This window comes from Fusarium solani (genome assembly GCF_023522795.1).
Source record: "Fusarium solani strain SB1 chromosome Unknown bctg00000000, whole genome shotgun sequence".
NCBI classification, from domain to species: Eukaryota; Fungi; Ascomycota; class Sordariomycetes; order Hypocreales; family Nectriaceae; genus Fusarium; species Fusarium solani.
This window is the reverse complement of record NW_027072157.1, coordinates 63,538-86,457: the sequence shown is the minus strand read 5'-3', so window position 1 is coordinate 86,457 and position 22,920 is coordinate 63,538. Positions and strand designations below refer to the sequence as shown.

General features: G+C 37.4%; 6 protein-coding genes across 6 annotated transcripts; 2 read left to right on the top strand and 4 right to left on the bottom strand.

The window, feature by feature from the left end:
• Window positions 1–373: 373 nt before the first annotated feature.
• MRS44_000015 (uncharacterized protein) lies at window positions 374–1,929 on the bottom strand (the record flags this gene model as incomplete). The annotated part of the gene is made up of 3 exons (XM_046272915.2): window positions 374–1,429; window positions 1,477–1,713; window positions 1,759–1,929. The coding sequence occupies 3 exons, from the start codon at window positions 1,927–1,929 to the stop codon at window positions 374–376; spliced, it is 1,464 nt and encodes a 487-aa protein (XP_046129868.1).
• Window positions 1,930–6,852: 4,923 nt separating this feature from the next.
• MRS44_000014 (uncharacterized protein) lies at window positions 6,853–7,973 on the top strand (the record flags this gene model as incomplete). Its single annotated transcript, XM_065623682.1, has 4 exons — window positions 6,853–6,963; window positions 7,098–7,387; window positions 7,437–7,797; window positions 7,839–7,973. 4 exons carry the CDS (start codon window positions 6,853–6,855, stop codon window positions 7,971–7,973), a joined length of 897 nt encoding a protein of 298 aa, XP_065479602.1.
• An 81-nt stretch (window positions 7,974–8,054) lies between these two features.
• Window positions 8,055–8,916, bottom strand: MRS44_000013 (uncharacterized protein; the record flags this gene model as incomplete). Its single annotated transcript, XM_046282207.1, has 3 exons — window positions 8,055–8,147; window positions 8,212–8,387; window positions 8,445–8,916. The coding sequence occupies 3 exons, from the start codon at window positions 8,914–8,916 to the stop codon at window positions 8,055–8,057; spliced, it is 741 nt and encodes a 246-aa protein (XP_046129869.1).
• A 1,814-nt stretch (window positions 8,917–10,730) lies between these two features.
• Window positions 10,731–11,721, bottom strand: MRS44_000012 (uncharacterized protein; the record flags this gene model as incomplete). The annotated part of the gene is made up of 4 exons (XM_065623595.1): window positions 10,731–10,990; window positions 11,034–11,186; window positions 11,251–11,332; window positions 11,404–11,721. 4 exons carry the CDS (start codon window positions 11,719–11,721, stop codon window positions 10,731–10,733), a joined length of 813 nt encoding a protein of 270 aa, XP_065479601.1.
• Window positions 11,722–14,536: 2,815 nt separating this feature from the next.
• On the top strand, window positions 14,537–15,691 carry MRS44_000011 (uncharacterized protein; the record flags this gene model as incomplete). Its single annotated transcript, XM_065623556.1, has 1 exon — window positions 14,537–15,691. The coding sequence occupies one exon, from the start codon at window positions 14,537–14,539 to the stop codon at window positions 15,689–15,691; it is 1,155 nt and encodes a 384-aa protein (XP_065479600.1).
• Window positions 15,692–17,169: 1,478 nt separating this feature from the next.
• On the bottom strand, window positions 17,170–19,227 carry MRS44_000010 (uncharacterized protein; the record flags this gene model as incomplete). Its single annotated transcript, XM_065623521.1, has 5 exons — window positions 17,170–17,542; window positions 17,620–18,262; window positions 18,317–18,391; window positions 18,451–19,056; window positions 19,194–19,227. 5 exons carry the CDS (start codon window positions 19,225–19,227, stop codon window positions 17,170–17,172), a joined length of 1,731 nt encoding a protein of 576 aa, XP_065479599.1.
• Between the last annotated feature and the right edge of the window lie 3,693 nt (window positions 19,228–22,920).

Below are 22,920 nucleotides of genomic sequence, written 5' to 3'. Positions count from 1 at the left end.
GGAAATTACCCTGCATGATGCAGGACAATAAATTCGGGCTGGCCCAACTTCTCAGTCCCTCAGATCACGTAGCAACATGGGGCCGTCGGCACAGTTCTCTCCAGTGAGTATCTGACGCATCATAGTTTTACAATAGCAGGCTGACAAAAGACACAGGTTTCTAGTTGAAACCCATTGATTCGATAGTTCAATGGATCTACCTTTTCTAAATCTTAGAGATAATCAAACAGAAAATCCGGCTAAACCCACACACCGTCAAATTAAATAAGTATAGTAGCAAGCAGGATACATCAGGCTCGGCCCATCAAAATATAGTGCGGTGGATCTTGGTCAAGCATCAGGGTTATAATACTAACTCTCTTACAGTATAGCATTAGGCACGTAAACATATATTAAATTCCCGGTTCTTCAGTTCCTCCAAAATAAGCTTTTCCATCACGCAGCTCCTCCCACATGCCCACCAGCATCTTTTCGGCGCCAACAACAAACGTCCAGCGCGATAAAAGTGATAGAGGAAAACGAGGGCCCGCGAGTCTCCCTTTGCAATCAGCTCGGCAAAAGGTCCGCAGCAGAGAATCGGAAATCCATAGAATAACTCCTCAATATCGGCTGCGAGCGGCGTATTACTAGTGTGTGTTGACGCCGACTTGGGAAACGCACAACAAAACAGAGGCGACATGCGGCGTATGACGTATTCGAACGACGAGCGAGCCGGCTGTGATGATGGTATGGCTGACATGTCCTGGTGATCGACCGAGGTATATTTGGTAGTAATTTTAATAACCGTATCCCTAAGGTGCACCAGTTTTTTCTTTTCATCACGTCCTTCCGACACTGCTGCTGTGGATGGTAAGAGCTTACGACATGACAGTTCTGTCTCCAACCCAAGAAAAAGACGCCGAGCGTAGGATACAGATCCAGCAGCCACTTCAGTAGTCGTGTAACCCGAAGTCTGATAGCGTGGATCATACCAGATCCTCATAAAAGGCTCCACGAAGCGGGCTGGGTTTTCACCTCTTCTGACTAGAGCTTCTTCAATGTTTAGCCTCGGATGTTGACGAGTCAGTTGGGTGAAGACGCTTCCCTCGTCGATGAAGATGGGCATGGCCTGAAACCACAGCTGCAAGATACCTGGACTGAGGAAGAATAACTGGTCCTGGACGAGATCGAGCCTGGCCGCGGAGCCGGCAGTTTTCATACCATCTAGAAAGCCGAGGTCAAACCATGATATGTAATTGATGAGAAGCGCTGTTCCCATCAGCGCCTCGCAGTTATCTCTTGTGAAGGGGTGCGATAGGTTCTTGCGAAATAGTCGAACCGCTTTGTCCATCAGCTGCATCGAAGCGTGCGAGTATTTGGTGCTATCTGGACAGAGTGTTGTGAGATGCATAGCGGCGACGCATAATACGGCAGACATGATAAACCCTTCCTACGATACATTAGTGCAGCTTATTGCCAGGAATAAAGCAGGTATACATGGAAGGCCCGTTGCATGACGACGGGCCAGACTTGGGGAAACGCGAGCGTTGAACGAGTTTCCTTATCCCAGTGATGGAATAACTCGAGGTGCAAGAGGCTGATATGGGGATTCATATCCATCTCGAAATGGGCGCTGTGCGTTGAGAGTCTTGGGCCAAGGATATGAAGATGGGACGGCGGTAGACATTGGATGTTGCGCTTAACGCAGCTGGAGCACGGAAGGCGCTCATCACACTAAGTCGTCAGGGCAGTCTTCAGAGGCACACTGCAGTGACGTACCTTGACCTTCCGGCGCTTGCATGCCACGCACCCTCGCCGACTTTTGAAATGGGGCCGCTTCTTACGCGTCTGGTCCGTGGCTCCGACGGTCTGTAGAATAGGAGTCTGGCCTGCCGCGTGTGGCACCAGGATGGTGTTGGCAAAGACGGGGGGTGTCGAAGTGTTGGACATTGGGAATTGATGGACGTGCTTGAGAGGACGGAGTTACTTCAACCTGGAGAATAAGACGGCGAGTGATTTTACCCCAGCCGTCAAGTGGAGACCGTGTTGGATATGGATATACACTAGGTCACCCGTGCCTCTCTTAGCTTGAGTCACCTATGCTCTACTTTTACCTTATAAATTAAACTTATTAATATTAATAAAAATCTTCTTATATTAATATTATTTAACTTAGCGTAATTAAGGTATTATAAAGTAAAATTAAAAATAATAATTATTATAATAATAATATATATATTAATAATTCTAGATTAATTTTATATAATAAAAAGGGATATTATTTATATTATTTTAATAATAACCTTAATAAAAAAATAATAAAAAAATAACATTAAGGAGGTAAATATATATATATTAATTATATATTAATTATTTATTAATAATAAATTAATAAATTTAATATAAAACTAAGTAAATATATTTATTTTTATTTTTTTTTTAGTTTTTTTTAACTTAATTATTATATATATTTATAAGTATTAATATACTAAGGTTAAGGTTTATAATATATTAGCTCTTAAGCTTTATAATTACTTATATAATTAAGTTATTAAGTTATATTAAGATATATAAGTAAAAGTAAGGTATTAATATTTAATATTATTAAAAAGGCTTAAAGGTATATTTTTTTATATATAAATTATATATAAATTAACCTAATATAGCTAAGCTTAGGCTATCCTCGCTAACTATATAGCCTTTTATATTTATAGTAATTAATTATTCCTTATATATAAGCTTATATTAAAGTAATATATTATCTAAGTATAATAATTTTTATTTATTTATATATAAATAATTTATTAACTCTATATAATCTCTTATAAGTAATATATAATACTTAATTTTTTATTAGTATTATTAGGTATATAATAAGTATTAATTTATTATAATATTAATTTAGCTTTTATTTTTAATAGAAGTTATTTATTAAATTATTAGCCCTTATATAGCTATAATATTTATAAAAACCCCTAAGAGATAAAAGGTTTATTATATTATTAATTAAAATATTTATAAGAAATAAACTTATAATAAGTATATTTATATATTAATTATATATAAATAATATATAAATTATATATTAATATTTTTCCCTTAAGATATATATATAAAGATCTTTTAACTAATAAAATAATTATAATAAGTTATAATATAATCTTTAGGGCTTTTATCTTAATTAACTTAGTTATATCTTATCTTATTATCTTATTTTATAACTTATATTTATATTTACCTTTATTACCTTTAAAGCTATTAAATAATATCTTTAAGGAGCTTTAAGTAAGCCTAAATAACTTAAATAAGGGGCTAATAATACTTAATATATATAGTTTATATATAAACTATATATTAATTAATATACCTTAGATACTTAGTTATACTTTAAACTTATTTAATAACTCTTAGATTATTATAATAAAAGATACTTAGTGGACTTTTACTTAAGCCTTATTAATAATAGCTTCTTATAGTAGCTTTTTTATTACTAAAGAGCTATATATTTTTCTCTTAGGGTCTTATAGCTAAGAGCCTATTATAAATATCTTCTTAATTATTAAGATAATCTAAATAATATAAATAAGGTTTATATATTATTTATATATAAATTAATTATTATAATATATTTATATCTTCTATAATAATAATATTAACCTCTTAATTATAATATTTTATAAAAAATAAATTAAAGTCTTTTAAGAATTAAATTTTAAGTTTTTTTAATTAAATATAAATTTTAAGTATATTATAAATAAAATTAATTATAAGGTTATTTAAGATTAATATAATAACTAAAGCTAAATAAATATTTATATTATTTATTTATAAATTATATATTAATTAATTCTCTTAGATATTTTTATTTTATAAGTTATTATAAATTCTTAATTAGATATAACTTATATATTTATATTTTTAATAATTTTTAAATATTTTTATAAAAAGCTTTTTATTAATATAAAATAATAATATATTTATAATAAAGGGATTTAAGATATAATAATTAATTAAGATTAGAGCTATATATATAATAAGTATTTATATATTAATTATATATAAATATAATTATTTATTTTATCTTAAGACTTCGCTAATACCTCTTTAATAAGATTAATTTATAATATCTCCCTTAAGAGGTTTAAGTCTTAAGATATATATAGCTTTATTTAATATATTTTTAGCGAGGTATTAATAAGTATATTTATATATTAATTATTTATAAATTAACTTCTTAGATATAACTTATAATAAGGTTAATAATTAATAATATAAGAGAGACTTTATATAATATTATATAATATCCTTAAAAGATATTAGCTTATAAAATATATATTATTAAATTTATATAATATTAAAGATACATATATTTATTTATAAATTATATATAAATTATTTCTTATTTTATAGCTTATTTATAAATTATTTATTAAGTTAAGTATAAAAAATAACTTATTATTATTATTAATCTTAATAGGGCTTATTTATTTATAATACTAAGTTAATATAATTAATATTACCTTTATATTAATTATATTAAGTAATTTTATAAGGTATTTTATTAAGCTAATAAGAGGTATATAATATTATTAAAAGTAATCTTTATATAAGTATTATTAATATATAAATTATATATAAATATTTATTAAATTAGTAATTAATAATTTAATATTAATTAAGTAATATAATATATTATAATAATATATTATAATATAAGCTTAGGCTATATTAATAATTTAATATAAGGCTATTTTTAATATAATAATTAATAATAAAAGAAGAAAGCCTATTTATATATAAATAATAAATTAATAAATTAAGGTTATAAGGCTTATTATAAGAGTTATAAAGGGGATATTTATTTTAATTATAATAACTTAGCTACTTATAAATATTATAAACCTTTTTTTAATTTTTTTTAATAATATTATTTTTATTACCTCTTAATCTTATATAAGTAATATTAATTATATTATTAAGGGTTTTAAGGTAAAATAAATTATTTATATATAAATTATTTATTAATTATTTCCTTAAAAAAATAACTTTTTAAGATTATTATAGCTTATATTAATATTAAGTATAAAATAACTATAATTAGAATTATAACTTAAGGAGGTAAAGATTAAGTATATAAAATTAAAGTTATAATTATCATAAATAAGGGATTAATATTAAAATAATATTTATTTATAATTTATATATAAATTATTATTATAAAATAAAAAACCTCTTAATATCTTAATAAAAAAAAATTATATCTAAGAACTTAATATACTTAAATAATTTATATATAATTTATATATAAATTTTATTTATATCTCTCTTATTTTAACTAGGCCTATTATAAGAATAAATAAAAATATTAAGCTCCTTTATAGTATAAGTAATATCCTTAGGCTCTTTAGACTTAGAAACCTAAAAGGTTAATTAATATATAATTAATATATAAATATAATATATTTATATAAATAAGCTTATTAAAAGTAATAAAAATAAAAGTATTAAGATTAACTTTACCTTTTAAAGTAATAAGATAATTATTATAAAAGGCTAATATAATATTAGAGTTTATATATAAATAATAAATAAACTTACCTTTAATTATAATAAGATTTATAGTATTATTATTATTTTTTTAAGTTTTCTTAATAGCTAACTTATAAGCTCTTTTAATATAAACCTTTAAGTTTTAAGAGAATATAACTTAATTTTAAAGATAAGTTAATATATTATTTATATATAAATAAAATATAACTTATATTTTTATAAAACCCTTTTTTATTAATTAACTTAAATATATAATAAAAGACTTTACCTTAAGGGATAATAATTTTATTAACCTCTTAAAATATAAGATTAATATTTATATATAAATTATAAATAAACTTAATTTATATTATAATTAAACTAAGTATTATTAGGCTAATATTTATTATTAATACCTTATATATATTCTTAATAAGAGAGGTAATTATTAAGAGTTAAAGCTTTAAGATAAGGTATTATAATAATTTATATATAAATAAATAAGAGTTAATATATAAAATATTAATAAAAAAAACAAAAATTAAAGGTTAATTAATATATAAATTATAAGATATTTCTAAGATTAATTAAATTAAATAAAAAAAAGCTAAATATAAGTTTATATATTAATTATAAAGGGAAGGGGGGAGGGAGGTTTTTAATATTAAAAAATAAAAGAAAAAAGAAGCTATAAGCTATAAGTATAAATTTTAAAGTAGTTAAGCTAATTTATATTTTATTTTTCTAAGCTAATAATAGGCTATGATTTTAGTAGAGTATAGGTTAGCTAAACCCTTAAAAGTGGAGTAAAGGTAGAGCATAGGTGGTCTAAGCGACTGGGGCATGGGTGACCTCGTGTAAACCCACGTGTTGGATTGGACTATGATGGTGGGCCTGAGTCTCGCATTCCGGGATTGGGAATGCGAACGGTGAACGCTACGCAAGGTGGGTGTCGATGGGTCCCTTCTAAGTTGGCTGTCTGTGAGCGTCGTACCAAATGCCAACTTAGCCTTGACTTGCCCCAAGACCGAGTTTGGCCTCGGCGGAGACCGAATTAGATAAACGAGTTAAACGAGTTGCTGAATGAGGTAAGTGAGTGAAACAACGGCAATGTCGGGTCGCGGCCAACCGACACGTCAGACTTGAGCGAAAGAGCAGATGTTGGTATAGAAAGTAGTCTTTCGAGGAAGAAAGGACCGGCCCGCACTGACGAAATCGTGTTTACCTACGCGAAACACTTTCTGGTCTTGTCTATATAAAGCGACCTATTGTCCCATCATCGAGCTTCCATCTCCCCAACGGCATCGAAATATCTTGCACATTTACAACACTACAACTCCTACAATGTCTCCAGTTCCACCAGGAGGTCTAATTCTCGTTTCCGGCGCCAACGGCTACATCGCCAGCGTCACCATCCAAGTTTTCCTCCAACGCGGCTACCGCGTCCGCGGTACCGTCCGCTCCGTCGCCTACCACAACAACTTTAATATACGCTATTGGAGCTGGAATTACCGCGGCTGCTGGCACCAGACTTGCCCTCCAATTGTTCCTCGTTAAGGGATTTAAATTGTACTCATTCCAATTACAAGACCCAAAAGAGCCCTGTATCAGTATTTATTGTCACTACCTCCCCGAGTCGGGACAATGCCTGGATGACGACCCATTTCGGACCAAGCTTCGAACTTGTGGAGGTACCTGACATTGAGTCCCCTGGTGCCTTCGACATGGCTATCAAAGGCGTGGACGGCGTCACCCACATCGCTATGAACATGGATATGAGCCCGCAAAACCAGGCAATCATCAACAACACCATCAGATCCAACCTGCGACTTCTCGAAGCGGCTGGGGCGGAATCGAGTGTCAAGAGCGTGGTCATCACGTCGTCCCTGGCTGCGTGCATCCTTCCAGAAACTGGCAAGCCGTACAAGGTTACCCCAGCGACCTGGAACACCGCAGCCATTGGACAAACAGCCAGGCCGTGGAACGGCGAAGGGGAACCCCCGCTGGCACGGAATTGTCCTCTACGGAGCCGCCAAAGCGCGTGGTGAGCAGGAAGCCTTTGAATGGGTGCGCGATCATAAGCCGGCCTTCTCCTTCAACACAGTTGTGCCCAACGTGAACTTCGGTACCACTGTATCGCCAGAGAACATGGGCTACCGCGGCTCCTCGGCGGTCATCGATGCTGTCATTAAAGGATACCCTGCTGCGCCGTCGATTTTGCCGTCGCAGTGGTATGTCGATGTTGAGGACACGGCCCTGCTACACTTGGGTGCCTTGACGCTTGACGAAGTGCGTGACGAGCGTCTCTTCGGACCGTACAGATCGCGTAGGGCGTGGCCAACAGTCCCGGAAAAGGCAATAACCGCAAGAAAGTAATCAATGGTGGACGACGAATCCTCCTCCGCCGTGGCAAGATGAGTGCCGTCCCAGTCGATGTCAGAGTCGCCAGTCCGGGACGGCAATAGAACATGACCATCATAGTCGTGGATCGCTGGAGGCCACCCTAGCTGGAGAGAAAGCAAGCGAGCCAAGACGTAGATGGGATACTACACTCGTAGTCGATTCTCGGCCTTGAGGAGGCCCTTGCCCTTGAGGCTGTCTGGGCTGTGCGAACAGCCTGGCCCAGCGTCGTCCAGCATCTGCATCCAAGTCAGAAGATAGCGTTGAATCTCTCGCAGGATCCCACCTGTCTGTTATGCAGACCGCCAATAAATAGAAGCACTGGACCAAGAGCAGCGAGACTTGGTCGATGGATCGATCTGTACCGGCTGGAGCGGTCAAAGAAAGAGCATGCAGGAAGTAGACCTCATGAAGTTTGCCTATGCCGGAATCCTTCCCAGTGAAGGATGTATAGTAGGCGCCAATGGCGCCAATGACATCTGTTCAGGTAAATGAGCCAAAGAATCAAAGGATCAAAGCGGGCGGCATTTGCTGACATATTAGCGCGAGCCGAGTGCTACCGAGACGTCTCTTCTCATTGCGGGAATCTTGAACCTTGCGGTAGGTCTTCCTAAAGACGGACTGTGGAACAAAGGGGTAGGGGAAATGTATCGTCGAGAAGTAGACATCGATGAAGGGCTGGGCTGCGTCGAGACTAGGTGGGTCCACAGCTTTGCCACCCACGACGTCGCTGTCCATCATATTGCAGTCCTGCTCATAGCTGTCAAACTCCAGGTCGACGTCGGCAGGTCTATCTTGGGTCTGCAGGACACGCTCCACTAGGCTGAAGAAGCGCAGGTCGCTGACCTCACCAAGGTATCTCTGAATATGACTGGGCTGCGTCTGAGCGACGATGCGCGGGTCGGTCTTGGCTAAAGCGTGATCAACGCGAGTCTTGATACGGCTGGGCTCATATTGATCAACGGCCCCGCGGAGCTCACCCAGTCCCTGGGCAAAGTTGTAGCCCATGTCGGGACGGCGAGTGGACCTACAGCGCCACCGGTCGGCGCCATAGGCACAGTTGCACCCGTAGCGTCTACACCAGCCGCATTCAGGCCTTTCCCCGTCGCACTGCGAAGGCGGTCGTGGTGAGCGATGGGATGGATCCAAAAGCGCCAACGGGCCAATTGGCTTACCCTGGACTTCATTGACCTGCAGTCTCGTAGGCCTTTGCTATCCGTTCCCGCTTGAAGGTACCATCTCCCCCCCCGGCGCATCTACCAGGTCACCCATTTTGCATGTTCTGGTAATAGGGGATGTGAAGTCTACTCGGGTGTGCGACGGAGCAGTGGATGCGACACTTTTTTTCTCTGTCGTTGGCGGAATAACCAGCCGTTCCGACCGGTTGACAATCTGTATGTCACTGCAAGCCGGTGGCGAAACAGTACCCGAATTTACGAGATAGGAGCCGAGAACAAGTGGTCTGCATCTAATCTAAGGTAGGAAAAGAGACTCGCTAGGTGCGCCATTCGCGGGTCTGTCCATTGAATGGAATGGTGGGCAATGGATCATGCTGCCGAGAATGCGATCTAAGAGACAAGTCGGCCGAATGAGAGGAGGAAAATAGTGTCTGTCTGACAATCGAGGATGACGGCTATATCGCTGGGTTATGTCTCGATGCTACCCCGCCAAGGTCGTTTTTGAAGTCGAGGTCGGATTGGAGACCCCCAGTACCCCCATGTCAACTTGCAGAGGCCCCAGACGCCACCCAAGGGAAAGGAAATGTGCAATGAATCCATATCCCGAACAGTGTACAGTGACAAAGGTCCTCATCAAAGTGTTTATCAAGCGCCTTTTAATGTTCCGGCATTCTCGCCCTGTATTGACGCAAGTGGTCTTGCCTAGTGGAGATACTTCAAGAGGAAAGTGGCAATATTCTGAATGAATGAATCTTTGGAAAGTTTTTAACGAGATCCCGACTTTCATGCTCTTTAACTCAGAATCATAGCTGGATGAGACGAGTTGGCTTTCAAACTCTAACTACGCGTTTTGATATGAATGATTTGTTGTTTGTTGGATGTATGATACATGCAGTGCCCCCCCCCAACCTGGATAGAATGGGAATACGGGGCTGGGAAGGAACCTGACTTTCACTCCCGGTGCGAATGCGGTGCATGCCAAAGCCATTCAGAGTCAGTCCCATACCTCCTTCACTAATGGTCGTGGTGTTGACGGCCTCCGTCGCATCCGCCATACCCGCCCTTTCTGTCATATATTCCGGTGCCTGCCTGGGCGGCTCGGCCACTTCGCATGACAGATCCGACATTCATCTGCTGCTGTCAGCTTTAAAAAACTTTATTACGTCAGAATAGAAACGCACTTGGGCCTCCTCTGAGCCTTCGGGTCGCCTCACAGATCGGCCTGCCAGAGCCAGAATTGTCAGAGGGCGCCGTGTCTCAGTAGCCACAACGGTTCCGAGTCGGGGTTTCCTTATGCTTGTATCCCTCTTGCAGATTCATCCCAGGGGCTTAAGTCATAGGTGGATGGTAACCCTCATGACTTCACGGACGGCAGATTATCACCCGAGTCACTTTGAAGCCATCGTCCACATCTGATGTGTAGACTTCCTTGCTCACTCAGTTCAGGTTCAACAAGCTCACATTTACACCCAGAGAAGTCGGTAGAATCAAATTGCTCCTATGGAGTGCCGATGATGTGCGATGGCTCCTTGGGAGGGACCCATCGATCACAACCTGAGAGGGACATCATGTTTCCAGTCAATTTCCCTACCCCTTCTCTCTGATCCCGCAGGAACTGCTGAAACTAAACTCTGCAGTGCTTTTTCAAACATTAGCCGGGGCTGGAGGGACGTACTCCGGCTCAACATCCCTAGCAGCTCTAGTCGCAGCGACGTCGTTGCCGTTCGTCGCCCCAGTCTTTTCCTTAGCGGGTGCTCTTCTGCTGGAAGGAATTGGATCGTCGTAAGTGCGCATGTAGAGCCCCAAACGCGCAGGGTCAATCTTCCACTGGTAGGTTAAGAAGAAGGCGCTTGTGATGGGGGTTAGGCAGCAGTCGAGTATGCCGTAGAAGATGAACTCGGAGTCTGGCGATATTGCATTGCCGCCCTCGCTTATGCCCCAACATACTGGGTACATCATCCAGAGAAAACCAGACCCATAGGGCTGTGACGCCGTGCACAAGCTTGACATCTTCGCCGAGAACCTGGGCGAATCGGCGAGGAACCCAGACAAGGTGATACCCGATAATGAGCCAAGCCCAGATCCAGAATCCGTAATAGCCTATGAACTGGACGGTAAGCTCTTCCTTTCCAGTATCGCATGGATGGACGTAGCACTTGCTTACCCCACTTGTAATCGGAGCGGACCACAGCACCCACCACCGCCATAACAGCCATGGCAGAGCTCAGAAAACACGTCCAGAGGATCTGCACACAAGGGGCTGCGGTCGTGAGAAGGATGGCCAGGGAGATGAGTGGCCGGATCCGCAGAACCTTACCCACCAAATCTGCCGATTCACCCCAGCCACCAGGTGGCTAGAGCGTTGCCATTCGACTTCGATGGGCACCCAGCCCAAGTTGGACGCCATGCTGTAGTGCTCGATCATGGCAACAAAGGCGACTGCTGCAAGAATGTAGTGAAAGATCCGACTACTAGCGGGCTTGAGGAAGCTAGTGCCGAGGATTACAAGCATAGTGACACCCATCACGGACATCACAGCATAATACCAATCAGAACCATGGGTGGTGTTGTGAATGTCCACAGTGCGGTCATTGACCACGAAAGGGTTCACCCTCAATGCTTCGTTACCGGGCATGGTTTTGAGAGTTGCAAGAAGAGCTGATGAAACTTCGAGACTTGTGGAAATGGGGGAAGAATTTGGTAGAGAGGACACTAGAGGAGAGAGCCGCCTTTATGCCCAGCTGAGGTCAGTTTACTAGCATCTTTTCGGGTCGAGATGGACGTAACATTTGCAAGACAGATCTCCAGACACATGGCAACTATGTTGTCACAATCACGTCTTGCACACAAGCACTACCGAAGCAAGGCTTATTTGCGGCCTCAAGGGCATCCGTGGCCTGAATATCCTGGAACGGCAATGCTGGCAAGGCCGGAAACTTATCAACCCAAAGTCTACAGCAAACATGGCGCATGTGATGTGGCTCGAGTGTGGGGAGATGGGCAGCTTCGGTGGCAAGTAGAGGTGATTTTGGTCTGATTAAATGATATTGTAGCTGCTTGGTTCTACCATGGTCGCTGGCACAAAATATGAAGTGTAGTCTCAGGCGCTATAGATGTGATTTAGAAGAAAAACGTATTAACTCATCTCGTATCGAGTTACGTGTTGCTCAAACCACGGCCCGGATCTCGTCAAATCCCCGAGACCTCCTTATCTTCACAAGAGGTGTATGGCAAGATGGCTTTTAGGCTTGATGACACACCTTGGCTGCGGGGTTCTGTCCTTGCTTTCTGTCTTTTTATTAAAGAGAGCCCTAGGGACACCTTAGAAGAGTATCGATAGTGGCTAGTAAATGGATTGTTATTAAGTCCATGGTATGCCCGAGGAGTATTAGATTCTCCGCAACAAGTAAGCACGTTAAGCGGGGAAGAGGCGTATTGTGAGCTAGAGCTCGGCGGCAAGCGGTGGAGGAAGATGGACTTACGACTGGGGACTGAACGAGAATCGCAAGAGGGAGAAGCATTCTTTTGGCAAGCTAACTACGTATTCTACGTGGTGCGGGATGGGTATGAGGTAAGCTGTGGGTATTGTTAATTGATCATGTTGGCACAAAAAACGGCAATTGAACACGCTTCCCGTCGCCTGATGTTCGGCCTGCAGCAGGTTAGGCGCCGACGCAAGCAACGGTAGTAGTACGAACCAGAAAAGCGCTGACAGACCGGTTGGGAGCTTGGTGGGGTTGGGTTGCATGATTCTGGCGAAACTCAGTGGCTATCACTTTCAGGACAGGGTGCGGTAATCCGATGTTAACAATTTAAACCGCAAAGTCCGTCATTCTTGCATTTTCCTTCGAGCCCCAAGCGCTTCTACGTGGGAGAGGAGGGCTGCTTGTTTGAGTGTGAGACACGCACAATCATAGAGCAGAAGCCCCTGAAGACGTTGACGCCGCTCAACGCTCAGCGTGGCACCCGTCCGAATGCAATCCACACTCTCACCGCTGAGGGACCAATCGATAGCAACTCTACCGGGAAGCGGCGTTTCTGCTTCGTGGATGCTGGTGCCAATGTGAAGCATTTCAGGTAAAGACATCGTCGTATTGCGCCATTCGTGAGGGGAGAAGGGGATAGATGGTTGAAAGAAGACGTCACCGGGATTTACCCAAGCGCTGTCCGTGGCTAGTTTCGAGCCTGATCTAGGATAACTGATCTTCGTTTCCCGCGCGATACTACATAATCGATGATCAGTCCCTCTCACTGGCTGATAGAGGAGATTTGCATCTGTGAATGTGGAAATTAGAGCACTCGGCGTACATACAGTCTGGCCAAACCCTCGCAGAGGAGAAAAGTGCCCGAGACTCTCGTGGCCAAACCCTTTCTCGTTTTCTTTCCCTGGCACCAAGTAGCCCCAACAATGCCTTGGCAAAGTGGGCTTTTATTCCATTGTGCGTTAAAGCCGTTACGCGTCACGTCTAAGAATTGAAGGATCGAGAACTTTTGTCTCCTCTTTCCCAAGTAAAATTATGCCCAATCATATCCGCTTTGTAATAAGGCAAATGTTACAAACTTTCACGCCAGAGGCGTAATTAGAGGGAGAATATACAGCCCTTATTTTTAGAAATGGCGCTTTTGCCCTAGGTGAGACAAGTTTCATAGCGTTGCCAGAAGGCGCCGCGCTCAAACATCCAAACCTTATCTCAACTACGCACAGATAGCCTAAGCCTTAATGCGTACTAGCCAGGCACTAAAACCTAGATTTGACCCCCGAGCTCGGTTACATTTCAGCTCGTACGTAAACCCGCCTTGATACTCCTACAAAAGATAGGAAAGATCTTCCCCGCCCCATAATTTCCCCTGAACTAATATCCGCTCAGACTCAACAATACCGTATAACTCTCGTCATCAACTTCCTCTTCTCATCACCTACATACAGATCAACGCGGTGCCAATAACATAATGACGTTTGCCAGGGACATACATTGCCTTCCAATCTCAATCGCGAGATAGGCTCATACTCAGCCAATCTGATATGCTTGGTCTGCACTAGCACGGCTTCGACACCCGCTTTGACAGGCACCGCCGAAGACAAGCAACTTGGGAGCGCATGGACGTACTGCTTTTTTCGAGGTAGCAAGTTTTGCGTGTGGGTAGCACCGGCCGCTTAGCAATGCATGCCAACAATCAACACTCGAAGTTAACTCGGCAGCCAGAGGCTATCAAAACTCAATCCAGCGGGCTCCTCAACAACAAACGGAAACACACAACGGTATAGTTAGAAGCAAACCAGGAGAAAGATGGATCTACTCAGTATATAAACACGGAGCCTTGCCAACGGTTTTGGAAGGGGCAGCGCGTTTACTCTCCTTTTCCCAGCTTTCGTTGGTCTCGTTCTCAAGGCTTTGGCCTTTTGTCCAGTCACTCAGTAAACCTCACGGCATTCCACCCGTTTATGCACAATGATCCCCAACACCATGAGCCTGGTGGCGGTCTTGGCAATCCTCGCCGGGGTTCAGGCCAGCACCTGCAGACTCACCTCTCGATCGACTACTTGGACCGCACCCAGCCAGACTGCGGCCGAGGCCGCCTCCTCCTCCTCCACATCGGATGTCTATCCTGATGTGTTTGAGACATCCGTTACCGTCTCGACGACTAGCTCCTACTCCGACCTGAAGGATACTTTCCTTACCGTCTCCACTACCGGTTCCACGACAACTGCTGAGCCCACATCCTCGCCGGGTGTCTTGCCAAGGTTCGAGAATGAAGGACCGGCGTTCAACAAGGCAAATCTCAAGTACAATCCCAACAACGAGTTCATCTTCCCCAGCGTCTTCGATGCCAGCCTCTACTTCGGAGAGGCCGCTCTCGCAAAATGGTACTTATACTACGCGCCGCACGACAACCCCGGCGGTATCTCATTCGTATACTCCGATAATCTCAACGGGCCATGGATCGAGTACCAGAGCAACCCAGTCATCTCTAGGGACTGGCCTGCGCTGGGTAACCCGCGGCCTGGGCATGTCTCCAGCGCCGACGCAGTCTGGAACGAGGAAGAGCAAAAGATGTACATGTACTTTCATGGCGACAACAGCGTCACCCGCTGGGCTACATCAGAAGATGGCATCAACTTTGATTACGGCGGTATTGCGGTTAGTAACTCTGACGCGCCTGTTACCACTACTGAGTCGAGTTACGCTCGCGTCTTCCGCCACCCCGACCCCGACTCTGAATATACCTGGGCGATGTTCTACATGGTCAACGAGCCCAACAACATCCGAAAGATCAGGCTCGCCGAGTCCTTCAACGGAGAAGACTGGACGGTCGCTGATGACTATGTTGTCAGCGAGCCCGGCGCTAACGTCTCTGGTGGCAACCTCTGGGACTGGGACGGCCAGCGATACGTCGTCTATCACAGGGAGCCTGGCAAGATCTATGCCCGAACCATTGATGAAACCCTGCGGGATGTGGGAACCGAGGCTGTCGTGCTCTTTGAGGCCAGTGAGCGTGTTGCTGCTCCTTACTTTGTTACAGAGAATGGCACGACGCACATGTTTTATGAGCTAGGTGCTCGGTCATCGACTAGCATTGCATATGCTACCTTTGGGAGACTTTAGGTTGTTGTGATGACGCCTGTATACTCCTAACTTAGACATCCTCTAGACTGCAGTGCAACCTTGCAGTTAGAATCACTTGGCTCTTCCCTTCTTGATTTCATCCTTTGGTCAAGTTCTTAAGTATTATTCATTAACATACATTGATTATATTTAATCACTTCCATCTGTGCTCCTGCCCTCCTTATTATTTCTTTCCTGAGTGGTTATACGTCAAGTCAGTCGAGGATGAAGGTGGGGACCTTCATCTGTTCCTCGGCTGGATGTGTCAGCAACCCCCTGTAGCCAAGGCCTGTTCTGGGGCTGAATTTGGTTCCGGCTTCATCCATCGCCACGGAAGCTTATTACTATACTATACAATAACCACTGTATAAGCTTCAGCCCCAGGGCTAGTTCTAAGTTACCCTTAGTTTCAGTTGAATTGGCAGCATAGTAGGCAATAAGGGAAGTACCACTAACTAAAGTGGCGCGCCATGCTTTTTGGCCTAGTGGTTACTTGACGACAGTTTCAGCTTTAGGTTTAACTCTAGCAGGACCTTATGCATAGGCACTATAGGTTTTTGCGACTATTTGCATACTTAGTGCCTAAAGAAGGCGCTATTTATAGCTGTTTTTTCTTTTTAAATAAGATAAGTTAATAATAGTTATACATATATTAGTAGCTCCGTAGTGCAGTGGTTCCTATACTATAGTTAAGGTCGCCTTGCTTGCAAGGAGGCCGCTAGTTCAAAGCCTAGCCAGAGCCTGTATAATAGCTCTGAGGGTAGCCACGTGCCTTCGTGGCCAGCCGTATGATCTCTAGCTCGTCGGGCAGACTATTCCCAATTGGGAAGGCCATGTCATAGCTAAAAAAGGGAAGGAAGAAATAATTATAAGAAGGTTAACATAAGTAATATATATAAGTTAGAGGATAAGCCTAACTTATTAATATAATCTTATATAATATAATATAATATACTTAATAAGTAAATAAGCTAGGTAAATAAATAAACTAAAAATCTAAATTTTTTTTATAAATTTTATAATAAAAATATTATAAATTATTTAATTAATTAAAATTACTTATTATATTTTTCTTTAAATAACTTATATATTACTTAATATATCTTTAAATTATACTTAAGTTTCTTATAAATATTATACTATTAAATAATATATTTAATAAGTAAGTAAACTAGTTAAGTAAGTAAACTAAAAATCCCTTAACTTATATCCTCTCTATTTATCTAATTAGTTCTTAACTACCTAATATATTATAATCTAATAAGCAATTATTAAGGCTTAAAATTACATTTATTAAATTATAATAATACTTGCTTAATATAGCTACCTAATATTATAGCTTCCTAAGGTTCTCGGTGCTCCGAATATTGATTATTATACAAATATTCACAAGTAAGACCAAATATAACAATCAGAGGTCACCTAAGTTTATTAATGTCTTTCTAAGTGGGGGAAATTAAGGCAAGGGGGAGTGCACCTTATTTGATCGGCTTGTCACTGCCGTACTTGGCCTTCCATTCTTCATTGATTCCCCGGTAATCCGGAGGGAGATACGGATCCCAAATCTCGGACCAGAAGCCGCCTTTGCGGTGAGGGTCCAGTCCAAGGTCACGCTGCAGCAGGTCAAGATATGGAACTGCGTCAAAGATGAAACTAGGGTTCCTGTGGCCGTCGATAGGATAACGCCATTTGCCGAAGCGGTTGTGTAGCACCGTCTCGTATCGCAGTTTCGACATCGATACCTCATCACCGACGGCGGCAGCAGGATCCTTTGCGAGAGTCGACCCGAGAAGTAGGCGCTGATCCAGAGGCCCTGGAGGTGGGCGGTGATCATGTTGCTGAAGTTGCTGACTATGCCGATGAAAGCGATGTCGCGAGTCTGAAGGAGGCGCTCAGACGGCGGCACTAGAAAATGATAGAGCATATACGGAGTGAGAGGCTTGCATGGCGTCACGTCGTCGCTACTGCTAATGCCTTTCTGGTCGGTCAGGGGAACGTAGTTCTTGTTCCAGATAGGCTGTTGCTTGAGGCGTGGGAAGCGCTGCATAATCTCGTCGTCGGCCTTCTTCATGAGCGGCTGCTGATTCGCCAGGTCCTCTTCTGGCGCTCCCTCCACTGGTACTGGTGCATGTGGCAGACCAAGCTCCTTCTCGATTCCTTCGGGGAGAAACTTCATAGGCGGTACATGTTTCCAGCCGGTGTGGGCAAGAAGAGCGTCTGATTCAAACTCGGTGCCGTCTGAGAGGTGGACTTTTCCTGGGCTGAGGTGGTCAATCTCGCCAATGTGGACGTTGACCAGGTCACCCTTGACGAGCTCGAAGAAGTCGGTATCATAGTTGAGGATGCTGTAGCTGGGGCCCATGAACATAGCCTCAATCCAAGGCTTCAACTTGGCCGTGTTCGGGTGCGAGTCGTACTTGTTGACGGCTATGACATCGCCACCGAGGACGCTCCAGAAGCCGTTGACAATTGCTCGGCCCACGGCAGTGCTGTGTAAGAAGCTGCGAATACCTCTGTAGCCGTCAACCTCGCCCCATATACAAGGGCTGAACCAAGTGAGGAACCGAATGTCTGCTCAATCCTGTCAGAAGCTGGAGCGGGGAGGGAAGACTGAGTAGCACCTACTCGCCAGCTTCTCGATCCATTTCTTAAGCGGCGTCACATACGACGGTGACATCCAACAGGGACCATGTCCAGATGCTGGTTTCTCGTGTCAGTTTCGACGAGTAATGAAGCACAACGCCAGGACATAAACGTACACCGGATTACCCAGTTAACCTTGACACCAGCCGTGACATACGCATAGACTGCATCCCAAGCAAACTTTGTCCCGCCAAACACTGTCACGGACTTGCCCGCTTGTATCGTGTCCTTGTTCTGCAAAAAGTACTTGCCGTGGAATATTTTTCCGCCGAACACCTCTTGGCCATCGAAATGCGGGAGGAAAGCCTCGGAAGTCAGGCCGGTCGCGATAATGAGCCGGCGGGTGTAGACTTTGGTCTCCTCCTTAGAGCCGGCGACCGTCAACACCCATCCACCCTCGGCCGTGTCCTGATGCTCAGCCACAAGCACCTTTGTCTTGACGCGGATCAAGTCGATGATCCCAAACTTCGCTGCGTAGGCCTTGAGATAGGCGTTGATGACCCCGCCGGGGATGTGCTCGCCCGGCTGGATGTTGAACGTGGCGCTGTCCATGGGGAAGTCGGGGTATTCGTAGCCTCCCAGGAGGTTATTGCTCTTGAGACCTGGGTACAGGCGATGGTCTGCCCATGTGCCACCGAGCGTAGCTTCTGATTCGAAGACCACCAGAGAGTCATCTGGGCAAGTGCAATGATACTGCTTTGCGGCGGCCAAGCCGTACCATCCTAACCAAAAGGTCCAAATTAACATCCATCCCATACTGTACTCCGTAGGAACCACTGAATTCGCCCTATCCAGCTACCTAGACGTGAAGGATACTACCTAGGCCAGCGGCATGAGGATCGACATTGACGTTACTCACCAGCACCAACGACAACACAGTCGAACTTGTCCATTGTATGTCACTTTTAGTTGTTAAGATGCGTGCATGAGTCAGTTGCAGGTGGGAAGGTTGGACATACAGCAGCTGTTGACAGGGGCTATGAGCGACGCCCGCTTAGTCCTTGTAAGAGCAAAAGTAACAATTTCAATAGTTAAAGGTTAAAGTTTTTTTTTAAATGAAAAAAAAAAGAGTTATGGTTATATATTTATATAGTATAGTATAGTGCTATTAGTACTATGAGAGAATATGGGCAAATGCAGCGCTGGCGGCGCAGATATGGAGTTGATTACTAAAGCTGACAACCTAAGTAAGCTAAAGGCCTTACTTAAGAATGCACGCTAGAAACGCATTATATTTCCCCTTTCTAAATAATCACTATCTAGCATTCTCGCCTTATATTTCCCCCTTTAGAAATATATTATATTTCTTATAAAGTATAAATAAAATTAGAAAACCTAAAATATAACATATATTATATTTCTATTTTTTAACCTTTATTAAAAATAATACCTTTCTTATTTTAAAACTAAATAATAATATTTATTATTATTTATTATATTTATATACTTATCCTTTTTATAACTAATATCTCCTTAGCTTTTATTTATTTATTTTATTTATTATATATATCTAATTATAATCGCTTATTTCTTTATTAAGAAAAATAAAAATATTTAATAAAACTAATATAACTATTTTACCTTACTCTTAGTAAGACTATAAAAGCTTATAAGGCTTAATCTTTATTATAACTTATTAAAAGTAGTTATTATATATATTAAATATAGCTTTACTCTTAATTCTAAATATATAAGTCCTAGGGGGATAAACTAGTTATATTAATTTATTTTAATAAAAGGGATATTAATAATATCTTAAATAAAATATAAATTATATTTAATAATATACTTAAAAGTATTAAATATAATTAATTTATATTAATAAGTAAGGTAACTAATATATATAAAAGTATAATAAGTATATTTTATATATAAGAAATCCTCTTTAAGACTAAATCTCTAAAGGGTAAGTCTAGGGTAAGATTATAAGGATTAAACTTTAGTTTTATTAGTCTTAGAATATAAGACTAAGGAATTTCCCTTTAGTTTTATTAAAATAATTATTTTATTAGGCTTTCTTACTTATATCTTATTATAGCTATAATATAAGGTTTCCATTTTATTAATATTATCCTTAAGGCTATTTCTTATAACTAAGCCTATTAATAAGTAACTTTAACTAATAATAATTTCTTATATTAATATAATATTAAGTTAAGTTTAAAAAAATATTTTTTTATATAAACTTTTTAAGGTAAGTAATCTCTTAGCTTATATTAAGGCTTTTAGTTTTAAATTTATATCTTATACTTATTATTTTTATTAAGGGCTTTCTTATAAAGTAATCTCTAATTATTTAAATTATTATTAAAATATATAAAGATAAAGGTTATATATAATATTATTAATATATCTTCTTTTTTATATATTTCTTTTTCCTTAGCTAGCTTTATTTTATATTTCTAATTAATATTTAATACTAATAAAAAATATTTAAGAATATAAGTATTTAAAAAATAAAAAAACTAAGGCAAAGGCTACTTAAGAGGTAATTATAGCTAAGTTAGCTTATATTTATTAATAAAAATATTTCTTAAAGATATAAAGTAATAAGGCCTTTAAATATAGCCTTTATACTTTAAATAAATTAAGAGATCTTTATAAGAAGTCTTTTATTATAAGAAAGATATATTTTTTTAAAGTTATTAATATATATAATAAGTAAGTAAGTTAATTAAATAAATAAATTACTTTTTTTTTCTTTTTATAGATAAAAATTATAATAAAAATATTATAAATTATTTAATTAATTAAAATTATATATTATATTTTTCTTTAAATATTTTAATTATTATTTAATAAATCTTTATATTATAACTAAGCTTATTATATATATAATAATACTAAATAATTAATATAATTAATTTTCCTTAATTATTATTATTTAATAATTTAATTATTATATATATATTTATATTTTATTTACTTAATTATTTTTTTTATTATTATTTTAATTTATTTTTTTTATAATTTAATCTTTTTTATTTTTTAATATTTATTTAATATTTTATTTATTTCTTAAATATATTTATATTTAATAATTAATATAATACTTTTTTATATAAAAGCCTTTTTTATTTTTTAAAAAATTATAAAGCCTTTAAAATTAATCTTAAAAAGGTATTTAAATATTTTTTAATATATTTTTTAAAGTATTTAAATTAAGATTTAATATTAATTATTATCTTTAAGGTTTTTAAAGCTTATAAGATTAATAATTTAGCCTTTTTTTAATAAATATTAAAATTTATAGCTATATATTACGCTTTAAGATTATAATTTTTAAAATAAAAAAATAAGCTTAATACTTTTTAAAAGCTCTTTTAATATTAGTTTTTATTATACTAAATTTATATATAATATAAAAAATTAAAAAAAACTTAGTTTTTAAAATACAAGTAATAAAATATTTAATTAAAGATTATATTTTTTAATTATAAGTCTTTTTTAATAAGTTAATATACTTAATATTAAGAAATTAAAATAAATAAAATAAATAAAAATAATATATAAAATTATATAATTATTTTTTATAATATTTTTTAAATTTAATAAAATAATAATATTTATAATTATTTAAAATTAAAATATAATAATACTTATTTAATTATTTAATTATATATTAATTTAATTATTTTTAAATTATTATAATTATTTAATTATTTAAAAACTTATTTTTTAAATATTAATTAATAAAATAATATTAATTTATTTTAATAATAAATAATTAAATTATTTAATTTATATATTTAATTTTTTAATTATTATATTTATAAGAAAAATATTTTAAAATTTAAATATTATTTAATATAATTATAAGCTTAATATATATTAATTAATAATATAATATAATTAATAAATAATTAATTTATAATTTTTTTTATATATAATTTAAAAAGAAATATTTAAAAATTTAAATATAAAATAAATAATATCTTTTTTTTTTAAATTAAATAATTAATATAATTTTTAAATAATATTATATTAAAATAAAATATTATATTATTAATAATATAATAATATTTAATTAAGTTTATATATATTTATAATATATTAAAAGCTAAATTTTAAATTATTTTAAAAAATTTAAAAAATAATAAATATTTTCATTTTAAAAATATATTATAATATATTAAATAATTAAAATTAATTAATTAAAGATAAATATATATTAAAAATTTTTTATTATTTTTATTTAATTAATTTTTTTTATTTATTATATATATTTATTTAATTAATTAAAATATAATATATTTTAATAAATATATATTTAATATTTATAATAAAAATCTTTTAAAAAATATTATATATTAATAAAGTTTTTTAAAGGTTATTAAATATTTTTAAAAATTAGATATTTTTTTAATTTAATAAAATATATTATTTTATAATTAATTTTATTTATATTAAAAATTATTATTATAATATTATTTTTTAAATTATTAATTTTTATATTAAGCTTATTATTTATTTTATTTAAGAAATATTATATATTAATTTAAGTAATAAAGTATAAAAAATTAAATAAAATTTAATTTTAAGTAATATATATATATAATAAATATTTTAAAAAATAAATATTTTAA